This window comes from Brachyhypopomus gauderio, chromosome 21 (genome assembly GCF_052324685.1).
Source record: "Brachyhypopomus gauderio isolate BG-103 chromosome 21, BGAUD_0.2, whole genome shotgun sequence".
NCBI classification, from domain to species: domain Eukaryota; kingdom Metazoa; phylum Chordata; class Actinopteri; order Gymnotiformes; family Hypopomidae; genus Brachyhypopomus; species Brachyhypopomus gauderio.
This window is the reverse complement of record NC_135231.1, coordinates 8,215,464-8,227,637: the sequence shown is the minus strand read 5'-3', so window position 1 is coordinate 8,227,637 and position 12,174 is coordinate 8,215,464. Positions and strand designations below refer to the sequence as shown.

The 12,174-nt window shown below is 42.8% G+C and overlaps 1 protein-coding gene across 1 annotated transcript in view; it reads left to right on the top strand.

Annotated features, from left to right (window-relative positions):
* Window positions 1-1,731: 1,731 nt before the first annotated feature.
* The window catches only part of ghrhrl (growth hormone releasing hormone receptor, like), a 31,581-nt gene continuing 21,138 nt past the window's right edge, over window positions 1,732-12,174 (top strand). Inside the window, exon 1 of the mRNA XM_076984528.1 lies at window positions 1,732-1,856. Coding sequence (XP_076840643.1) covers window positions 1,752-1,856 — 105 coding nt within the window. The 5' untranslated portion in view covers window positions 1,732-1,751. The remainder of the gene's footprint in view (window positions 1,857-12,174) is intronic.

The following is a 12,174-nucleotide window of genomic DNA, read 5'->3' as shown; positions in this document are numbered from 1 at the left end:
TTCAGGTGTATGAGAGGGTAAGAGTTCTGGGGCCTTAATTACCTGGTTCAGGTGTATGAGAGGGTAAGAGTTCTGGGACCTTAATTACCTGGTCCCATGTGTCCTCCATCATCCAGGACACATGGGAGACAAGCATCCAGACTTTTCTCTGTCCTGGCTCCAAGGTGGTGGAATGAACTTCCCTTGTGTGTCCGAACATCGGAGTCACTTGCTGTCTTCAGACGCCGACTGAAGACCCACCTCTTTCAAGTGCACTTTGCATAATTATGCTTTGTCTATTGTACTTTATCGTCTCTTAATTCAGGTATTGTGCATAATTGGGTTATAGGAATTGTTTACTGTCTTTTTCCTCAGGTGATGTGTATATTCAGGTATAATTGTTAGGTATCATTTGACTTTCGTCTAGTGGTTTTTCCAGCTTAGAGTACCTTGTGTTCAGGACTATCTATTCTACCTTGGAGATTCCAAGCAACTACATAGCACTTTTGTAAGTCGCTCTGGATAAGAGCGTCTGCTAAATGCCGTAAATGTAAATGTAAATGTAAATGTGTATGAGAGGGTAAGAGTTCTGGGGCCTTAATTACCTTTGCACTGGGAATGTTTGTTGGAGAATATTATCCATTGAAGTTGTACTTAGAAGCAAGCATTAAGTCTTAGAAAAGTAAGGCCCAACAGACTTTTTTTCTGACAGTCCCTCAAAATTAATTTGCATAAAAAAAACGTACCAGTCCTGCTATCCTTACTTTTACCTAATATTAGTCACATAATTTCACTTCTACCTTTGCAAATCCACCAGCACGTGCCTATACAATCTCCGACACATGCCTATAGGCCTGCTTGCGCTTTTCACATTGTGTTCCCCTCCACCCGCCCCTCCCGATCATTTCGCTGCTGTTTGCTGATTGCTCTGATTTCCGCCTGCTCCTCCCTTTTATAACACATCCCACGAGCCTCGTGCTCTCCGCGACGCGGGACAGGTCGGCGCGAGAGAATCAGGGGTTTGACTCGCGCCCATTCTGATACGGTAGTCACGTGTGCTGTAGGCGCGGAGTCTAATCAGACTTCGAGTGTATCACAATTCCCATATTTGCTCTCAGAACGTAAAAGTAAAAATTTATTTGACTGCTGCGCGCGCACAAAGCGCTAGGAGAGAAAAGACAGCAGCAGATGTCGGCTCACTTTTGCGCACGCACAAATATGTAAATTCATCACTCAAATCAATGTGATATAATAATGGCATTCTTATGCAAGCATTTATATCCCTGCAGAACCGAACTGATGGTGAATACCAGGGCTTGATTGGCGAGTCACACCGTGCGACCCAGTTCTACTTTTATGGCGCTGGTGATGGTCTCCGGTGCGCTTTGGTGCTGCGATCTCCCGCTGCGCCTCACGCAAACATAAAAGCTCTGAGACGGAAATGTCAGACTGGCAAACGTCTTCAGTTCAGTAAGATGTTACGAACTTAAAACGTGTTCCTCTGTGTCTGATCAAATGAGTTTAATTTCTAATAAGGCATTTAAAAAGCGTTTGAGATCCCTTGAAACCAAATCTTATCCTAACATCGCTGAATGTGAAACGCAAAGGTTGTGTGTTTTACCTGTCAGTATAACTACCAGTTTAGCAACTCTTCCGAGTGGAGGAATGTGCCGCGATCGGATGTAGTCACGGCACGGCTGCACGGAGGAGACGGAGCGCGTGACTCTCGTGTCTATAAAGGATGTCCGCGAGCGCAGCCGCTCCACACAAGCATGTTCGGTGCGCGCGGTGGACTGTCAGCGGTCATTCCCTCGTGCACGACAGCCAAGATGCACCCACTCTCTTGCTGGATCGTGTGGTTAACGTCCCTTACGTCTGTGAGTACTGACTCTGTTTTCTTGTTCAGAGCCTTTGGGAGACTTTCATATGCTCTATGCATGCTGCGTTATGCCAATTAAGACATCGGCACGAAACCGGTAAACTTAAAACGGAGTAACAAATAATCTGTAATGGACGTTAAAGTTATGTAAACTGACACCGATGAACTGTCACAAAGAAATAAATAATAATTTGCGCTCCCCTCCCCGACATTGCCTCTCTTTAACAGGTCTTTGTGTGGGGTATCCTAATGATCAAACACGTATTAAGCTGAGGTGGAATAATACAGATTGTGCTTGCTTAAACTAATATATGAGTATACCACTGTCTTTTCGTCAGATAGATCTTCCACATGGTCGCCATATTTTCACCATGTCATATTTACTGATTTCTTTACAACAATAATCCGAAGATGCAGCATTCACTCTACGTACGTTATTTTCTTCCATATTGGCACATTGCAAATGAACCTTTAGTTCTCTTTTGTGATGCGGTAGGTGACCTTACCTGTCACCAAGCCTCAGGAAAGCCTTTATATAAAGGACTTAAATAAAATATATATATATATTTTATGTTTTATATAAAGATAAAGGACTAAGGACTAAAATAACTCGGAATTGGTACTTACCTGAATCCTTTGGGAGCGGTAGCAGTGAGGCCACGTAGGTCCTGAGGTCTTGAGTGGACTTCAGGAAGGGGGGTCCAGTATACCTGTGAGACATGACAGGGGAAGGAGACGGTTATGAATATATACTCTGGCGATTATGTTTATATGGTTGTATGCGTATTGATCTACCTGTGGCTGCATATATGATAATTTTGGTTTAGTCCTGACAAGCTGGTAGGAAATATAAGGGAAGCAGACAGGGGTACGAGAGAATGGCTGTATAGCATGCGAATGGTCCTGTATTGAGAATAAAAGTTGCATGGCTTGGAAATGTCTTATATTTGCTACTGTAGAGTGTGTTTCTTACCAGAATTCCACTATATAAACAAGGTACCTCCTGATCACCTGACTCACATTACCGCATCCTATAAGCAGGATCTCATCGTACACACATGACCAAAGCAGTGCTCCCCCTTAAATAGCTTCTTCTGTAATAGAACCAGATTATCAGATTTGATTTAGGTTAATTGTTTTAAGTGTCTAAAAGTCCAAGATATACATCTGTCTCGTAGCGTCTTTCAGTACTTTCCAAACAAAGTCCTTAAAGCAGTAGGCCTATGGACACGTGACTGGTGCCTGTTTGACATTCGCAGCCCGCCACCATCATTATCTGCTCTCATCATCTCAGCGGTTTGCTTCTCCTGCTCTTTTTTAATCTCAAACACACATAACGCTGGGAGGACTTGCCGCCTGACGTTATCTTCTGGTTCCGTACTGACATACAGAATCACAAAGTGTATTTGAGCCAGCAGTGTCCGTACTCCGGCACACTGGTTTCAAAGTTATTATGAGATTATGGTACAGGAAGCCCTTTTTATGTCTACACTGAGAGCACCACAAAGAAATTGACATAGGCTGGTGATTTCAAGGGACAATAAGTAAAAATTAGGGCTATTTTAAATAACCGTAGTCATATTTGACATGTCATTTGCAGTTAGTGTCGGCCTGAAGTCTTTCAGCTCTGCTGATGTGTCTGTGATGCAGCTGGGTTTCTGTGGGCCTGTAGCTCAGATGCTCATCTTCAAAATTTGATTCGCTGGCTCTTTATCTTCTGCCTTGTGTTCAAGGTGTGAAATGTCTACTCAGCAGGGTTCAGTCTAGCAAACGGACTTATCGACTAAGTTCCACTATTTGGCCCTAGTAGGCCCTGTAATTGCTACAGGTGTTTGACCATTGTACTGGTCTAAGGAGCATTAGGTTGGATCTAAATGGGCCAGATGCTCCTGTCCACGTCAGAAACCATCCTGCTTCTTCCACTTGTAGCCTCGCACGACCACCTCATGCGCGAGCACTGACAGAATGTGTACGCTCGCGTCGAGTTGTGGCTCTGCCATCTGTTGCTCTTGTCTTACAACATGAGGACCAAACAAGTGTTGATGACATCGTGAAACTATAAAAAGACTAAATCATTCAGAGATGTGAGCATAACGTCATAAGTGTGCAAATCCATTGTTTGCAATGTTGGTAATAAATAAGATGCTTAGCAATAGCGAAAGAGCTGGCAGCCCAACCCAGCAGCACGTTAACAGATGGCTGAAGATATTTTTCAGATATTAATTTCAGAGCAGCTTTAAAGCCGACCATGGACACTGGGATGCAGGCATAAGTGTGTTAAAAGCAAAGCTTAACGAGAACACACTGGAATGATCTAGAAAAGTGTTTATCACACGGTGTCAGTCACGAGTGAGCCTCAAAAAGAAAAAGAAAAAAATAAACATTTAGACTTCTGGACTAGCTGAGGCTGTTAACCTGTACCAGAAAGACTGAAGATTGAAATGTGGTGTGAAATGAAAGGAATCCACTTGTGACCCGAGGAACACCATCTCATTCCTGAAACCATGTCACAGCGACACAACCCCCGAGGCTTCGAGAAGAAGCAGCAGAACGGCTCCTGACGTGGACAAGAGTGTCTTACCCGTCTAGATCCAACCTAATGCTCCAACCTAATGCTGTCCACACTATGAATGAACAGGAGACAGCAGGGAGACAGCAGACAACAACTTTCCTGTGAGAATATAATTGAAAAATTATTTTTGAAAGCTAGAAGACGAAGAGCATGAAGAACCAACATGTAAATATAAGGAAAAATATAGCAGAAGATACAGAGGTTAGAATTAACACCATTTAAGGTGCTAACGTTAACATGTCAGAGGCTGCAGCACCCAAACGCAAGCGCACTAAAACTTCATGTATAGCACTCTTCCACTTTTAATATCATTCCTCTACATCATACTATTAGCACGATACAACTTATTACTCACATATTGCTCATAACCAAGATCATAAAACATAAAACTTCACGCCAGTGAAACTTTACCTGTGTAAAAAGGTAAAAAAAAAATAGTTCCTCGTTCCTCTTGGGAAGGATATTAGATTATTTTGGTGTCCCATTTTCTGATTGGTACTTGGAGCGGGGTTATTACTGCAATTTAAAAGTCGAAAGTTTTCATAAAAAATGTTTTTTTCATTTAATGCACTGGCATATGACAAAATCGCCCAAATCTAAGGTGGCAAAACAACTGCATATCACCAAAAGCAAGTGGTGCATATCAGTGACTCAAAATAGATGTCGATGCCAATGATAACTGGACAATGTCACTGTTACCCAAATGTAAGATACCAATGGCACTGGCACACGCCAACGTGACCTGAGATTAAGATACCAATGGCACTGGCACATGCCAACGTGACCTGAGATTAAGATACCGATGGCACTGGTATAAGCCAACGTGACCTGAGATTAACGTGACCTGAGATTAAGATGCCGATGGCACTGGCATACGCCAACGTGACCTGAGATTAAGATGCTGATGGCACTGGCATACGCCAACGTGACCTGAGATTAAGATGCCGATGCATTTCCATGTTATTAGCGCCTCTCGGATTTCTTCTACTGTACGAGAGTGTAATTACAAGGGACTAATGAAAATGTTCCCAGTGCAGTTGAAGAACGTATTACCGTCCCTGTGCTAATGCAAATGCCTTGTCCCTGTTATTTTTTGCGTTTCTCTGTCCTTCGGGACTAAATGAGTTAGGCTCTCCTCAAACCTCTGCATGTCTCCACTGAACTCCTGCCCTCCCGATTCCCCGAGGCTCCTCTGGCTGCCTTGAGCACATCTAAGAGCTCTTGTTCCATATCTCCATGGAGTTCAGAATAATTACTTCTGCCCATGACTCGCATGCACAACTCAGACATGCGTCTCTCACCGAATACCAGCACGACACATTTGAAAGCCGCGCATTAAAATCACGTACGACACTTTAGGATTGAAATGTGCCAAGATGTCACTGTCACAGATCTATTTGTTGCCGTCAGCAGATGCTTTAACGCTTGGCAATATCCTCACAGAACGTATCCTACATAGAGGCATTAACATACAGACTATATAAATATCTTACACACAACATCCATAGTTCATCCATCCATAATGTGCACTATTGCAATATAAACCCTGAGTAGACAATGTTTATGACAGTACAGAATGAGAAGACTGCCGAGTGTAAAGAGATTAATAAGATATTGTAAGATATATTTTTGTTCATGTTATTATACGTGACTTGACCTACAAAGTGCAGAGTAACCTGGTCACTAAACATGTGAGAGCCTACGATTGTTAATGCTATCTAACACAGAATGGCAACGTCATGGCTACATCAAGGCTACGCCAATGCTACGTCAAGGCTACGTCCATTCACCTTTTTTTTTTAGGGTTAGATATATAAGTGTCCATTGCCTTGGCAACTGCACAGAAATTGCATGATGTACAAAAAATGAGAGAGAAAAGGCCTTAAGCACCATCCATGAAACGAACCCTGCGGCCCCTTTCAGGGTGTGGGTCACATAATGGGAGCTCTGTCCCATCATTTAAATGGGGTTTGATATAAGTTGCAGGTTTCGCCCAAACGTGGCCTGTGCAAGCAGGCTGCATGACTTACAGGTGCATTTCTGAGTCCCCTAGAACTGTGCACATACTGTGTTTTGTTCAACTCTCTCTCTCTCTGTCTCTCTCTCTGTCTTTCTGTCTCTCTCTGTCTTTCTCTCTGTCTCGCTCTCTGTCTCTCTCCTGTCTCATTCTCTGTCTCTCTCTCTGTGTCTGTCTCTCTGTCTTTCTCTCTCTCACTCTCTGTCTGTCTCTCTCTGTCTTTCTGTCTCTCTATCTTTGTCTCTGTCTCTCTCTGTCTCTCTCTCACTCTGTCTCTCTGTCTTTCTGTCTGTCTCTCTCTGTCTCTCTCTCTGTCTCTCTCCTGTCTCATTCTCTATCTTTCTCTCTGTCTTTCCCTCTTCTATCGCCTTCCTTCTCTCCATTCTCCCCCATTACAGATGAGTGCTGTGATTAGAGAGGTGAGAGACAGGAAGTAGTATCTTTTTGTTGATCTGATTTGCTTTTTTCAGAGATCATTCTTTTCATCCTCCATATTTGGAGAGTTTGATGCATTTTGGGAGCCTGTGTGCACTTCAGAGGGACTTTCCCCTCTCCTCCTGATGTAAAATTACCCCTGTAAATGCCTGAAAATGTAAAATGGTTTAGAGGAAAAAATCACAAATGGTTTTCTATAATAATCCAACACTTTGTTCTAACAGTGATACATTACCTCATTTCAGAGGATTGGGTCAAGGAACCACTCGTTAAGTGACTGCATTATGTTTGGAAGATTATAAAGATCTAGTAGAATAATGAAAGACAAGGAAAAAGACTCTAACAAAATAGTTTAGGCAAAATATTTTTAGAAAGCAGTGAAGTTTCCACTTAGGGGATGTTTTGCTGTTTCTATCATTAAACCATTTTATCTGTCTGTCATCAGAGGTGCCATCATGGAACCGTAGTATGTAGCAAGAAGTCCCCTCTTTATAGAAATGGGCATCCTCCGCTTAGCTAATTTTTCACTTGCTAATATAAAATTCATGAAAAATTGGCCTTGGGGTAAAGGAATGGAAAAGCTTCAAGCCAGCGCGCCCCCACCAATGTAAGTTTCTAAATGAACAGTTAGTCAGTTAGTTCTTCCCTATCTTGTTCCTCCAATCAAGTGTATTGTCTGTTTAATCAGCTGTCTTAATGAGACTGGCGAAAAGAACCATGTATTACTTCCCCGTGTAATTCGCCAGACAGATCATCACAAGACAGACAGGTGTTATTTTCCTATTTTACTCGGAGATATCAGACGACGAGGGTGGAGCGTAGAGGGTGTGGTAGCCCGGCTGGTCCTCACCCAGTAGGAGTTATGGCACTGATGCTGTTGAGACACCAGAAACACACACATCCAAGGGATTGTTGCCAGGGTAACTAATCTTTACCGTCCATCAAACCTCGCTTGGTTGTCCGTAGAGAATCTGTTTAGTCAAGTCATTGCAGCCAAGAGTCATATTCTTTGACGTCGAGGGCCCGTTTGACTGACAATCAAACTGACAAACCCCAATGTTTTTTTGTGATGTGTGGTAGCAAGTATTAAGTGGTTACGGGGAAATGTCGAGTTTGCTTCACATAAATACCCCAGTTGAATAAGGCCAAGAAGTCCTTCAAGTGTGAACTTCAAAACTCTCTTTCACTCTGGTAATTGCAACTCCATCGGCCAACCGGTACTGAATTGCTACTGAGTTTCTCATTGCTACAACTTAAGAAAAAAAAAAAACTGAAGATTTTATTTAAGCAACCACCTTATTGGCCATGCACTCCAACCTGAATTGTGTGCACATGTTACTATTTCCTGAACTAAACATCACTTTTTCTATATTAATGTTTTTGGGGGCCACAAGTATTTAGGAAAGGAAGAGTCACCCAAATAATTTCTACACCCTAGCCTACACCATTGCCTACACCCTTGCATCTCACCCCCATAATTTTAATAATCTGTAATCAATAAACACGATCCATGATTTTGCTATGTAATCATTCATACATATTACTCATTAGAATTGAGTATGAGAATGTTTCTAATTACAACATGATGACGAGAATTGTGCTGCTAAATCAAATGGATCAACAGATGTGTATTTAGCCATAAAACTCTGAGACAGTACACCTGGATTACACCAAAGTCTTGGACTGACAGTAGTGAATCATCATTGTAAAGTCCTAGTCTAGGTTTAGGTGTAGTCTGGGTCTGAGATTGTTGTCATTTCTGGAATCTGCTGGAGGCATAATGATAAAGCTTTTTGCAGTTGCAAGACCGTTATGTTTGTTTCAAGCCCAAGAACAGTCCAGAGAACTGGTCTCTGGTTCCCCTGAGGTCAGTGGTCTGGAGTACTGTGATGCAGCGTGATTAGAGGCAGATGCTCTAGATACAAATGCTGAGAGGATCTTTGTGTCATTCAGAGCAAATCTGTTATTTGGTCATAGGAGTGGTCCACTCCCACAAATAGCCCCAGAACAAGTCCTCGGAGCAGACAAAATATCCAGGACAAATTTGAAAAAGCCGCATAATCGTACATGTATTTGTTTCCCCCGACTACGACTTTACATAGTGGAATCTGGTCGAGTCTTGCCCGTCGTCCGATCTTTTTATTATTATTCATATTTTCATTTGCGACATTGGCTTGTATTTTCCTCCATTTTTCTCCACAACAGACAAAGGGCTGAACCATCCAATTAAGCCATTTGTTTACTTCACATGGTTTAAGAATGTGTTTTATAATGGGATGTGTGCTCATCCTTTTTCTGTAATTATTTGCACAGTGTAAATTCTGACGACCTTCTGTTGATAATTAGTGACCTTAAATTGAGGTAATGTGAGGTAAGATGCATGTGTGGAGATGAGTGACATTTACTGAGGCCACATAAACAGAGGCATTAAAGCAAATCTGGAATACATTGTACAAACAGGAACAAAACATAAACCAGATAAACAAAACCGAGTACAGACAAGTGAACCACCAGATGCAGTGAACCACCAGATGCAGTGAACCACTGAGGAGAATACCGCATGAGCTGAATATACAGGACGCTCACCATAAAACAGACATGTATCAGAATATATGATATGAAAACATACACATACGAGTCCAGTTACGGGCCGATTATGAATTGTTGACGGGGGGGTTAAATTATTAGCGGGGGGGATGTAAAATGGACACAAATTGAGTATAATATCGCAATCGCCAGTGGTTGGCGAATTAGTAACTAATTGAATCATAGATGTAGATAAGAGATAAATAAACTAGATTTTTTCAGCATGAGAAATCGGATGTATGGCGTGTGAGCGTGTGAAGACAGTCAAGTGCGTGTGATTTATTACAAATGTCACACACTTGTCCTGACTGGGAAACCGTGTTTTCATCTCACACGCATGCGCGTTTGACAAAAATACCGGGGTGAACTCAAGCTAAGCGAACAGCACATTAAAAAACAAACACAAACTTCGATATAAACATAAGGCGCGATGTGCTTCAGGACTTTGTCACGTTTGGAGCACTACGAGCTCTGTTATGTACGCAACTGTTGTTTTCTAGGTGAAAAGTGGGTCAACTCCGTTATCAACTCTCGTTACAACGCCACTGACCTGCGCTCATTTTTAGGAAGAAGAGAACAGACAATGTCAGTAGTTTTGAAGCTCCCTCAGTCGTCTGCGGTGCCTTTGCTGCACCTCGTATGTGGTTTATCCCAAAACGTGTGACAGAACACCGCATCTCACTCAACGAGACTCAAAGCACAATCACAACAGCACAGACACTTCATGCCTTGAGGAGCGAGATCGGCTCAGGTCCTCCAGGTGTTGCAGGTCTTGACCTTCCAAACGCAGCTTTTCCCAGCTCTGCTCAACAGCCTTCAGATATCTCATGTGCTAGCAGTACTCCTTCGGAGAGCACAGCACCTTCTCATCATGAGTAATGAGGCCGTGTTTAAGAAGTAGCCTTTTTCTGCTTGGCTGGCTATAGAATGCCTTCAGGTGAGGATCATGCAGAATGAAATAGGTCCAGTCTGTCTGGTTCATGTAGGGATCCCACAGGTCAAATGTTGGTAATGGTTGTTCAAGACTTTCTCCCAGCTTGCCCCTGTAGTAGAGCTCAGAAGGTCTGGAAGGCCCTGGAAGACACTCGCCCCCCCGGTCAACAACTTACGTTTGTTGCCACCCCCTTGACCTCCAGGTTCAAATCTCACTCCAAGTGAACTTGAAAAGTTGGCAACCCTGTCATTTAGATTATTCAATTTATAACATCTAAGTATCTAAGAGATGGAACTCTGCGAGATTTCTCGTCGCGTTAAAAATCTGTCTCGCGAGATTTGTGATCCAGCAAGCAGCCAGAATGACGTTGGAAAATACAGGTATTACTATTGAAGATGCCCCCGCCACTTTCACATCGTTTGTTTGGCAGCATTTTGGGAACCCGGTGGAAATGATAAATGGCAAGAGAGTGACTGATAAGACACGGACCATATGCAAACATTGTATGAAAATAATGCCGCTAGACCTACGCTAGTGGTAAGCAAGCTAAAGTAGCATTTTTTTACGGTTCATGATTTAACGTAAATGTCACAATAATTTCATAACATGTATGTTTAACATTGTAGTTATAGAACTTCTACTGTACCAGGTTCTGTGCCCACACACCCACCCCCACACCACCACCACCCTCTACTGTACCAGGTTCTGTGCCCACACACCCACCCCCACACCACCACCACCACCACCACCTCTACTGTACCAGGTTCTGTGCCCACACACCCACCCCCACACCACCACCACCACCACCACCACCTCTACTGTACCAGGTTCTGTGCCCACACACCCACCCCCACACCCCCACACCACCACCACCACCTCTACTGTACCAGGTTCTGTGCCCACACACCCACCCCCACACCACCACCACCACCACCACCACCACCACCTCTACTGTACCAGGTTCTGTTTTCCCCTTGCTGCTATTCCTGGTCCAGCTCCATGCTGTTCAACTTCTCTCATTCACTCTAACCCTGTGACTAATCACTGATGCTGCCTGATAGCTGGATAAAGAACTTGGACCCCTCAGTCTCTTTTCCTGCATGTACACACATAGTGCACCACATTAGTCTGTCTAGTCAACTATCTAATGGCACTGTATTGCCTTTTCTTCTGTATTTAAATTAGCCATTTTATGCATGTGTCCGTTCAGTTTGAGTGATGGCGTCTAAACCCATCATTGACTCAAGAGTCCTCCTTGCTTATGACATGCACCAAGGCCTTAATGCAGTCTTGCGTTATATATTTGAGAGGTTGAAATGCATTAGTGATAAAAGCCCTCTTTTCCCAATTTGCCTGTGACATACTGATAAAACCAGTTACAAAAATCCACTAACTAAGTGAACCAAGGGTAGTAATCAGTAGCGTCAAGTGACATACATATGCAAAACACGGTCATGGTGAACATATTGGGAAATGCAGTCACGGGAAGTAAGATTGCCACGTAGTTGTGTGTTTGAAAAGAGTTACAAACATACATATGCAAAAACATACATACATATGCAAAACACGGTCATGGTGAACATATAGGGAAATGCAGTCACGGGAAGTAAGATTGCCATGTAGTTGTGTGTTTGAAAAGAGTTACATTTTGTTTTTGTTTTTTAAACATTGATGTGGGCAGATCATGTAAATTTGACAGATGACTAACAAAAGTCACATAAGTTTTACCAAATATTAGTTTAGTTTGTTTAGAAGCAGTGTCTACCGAAAAT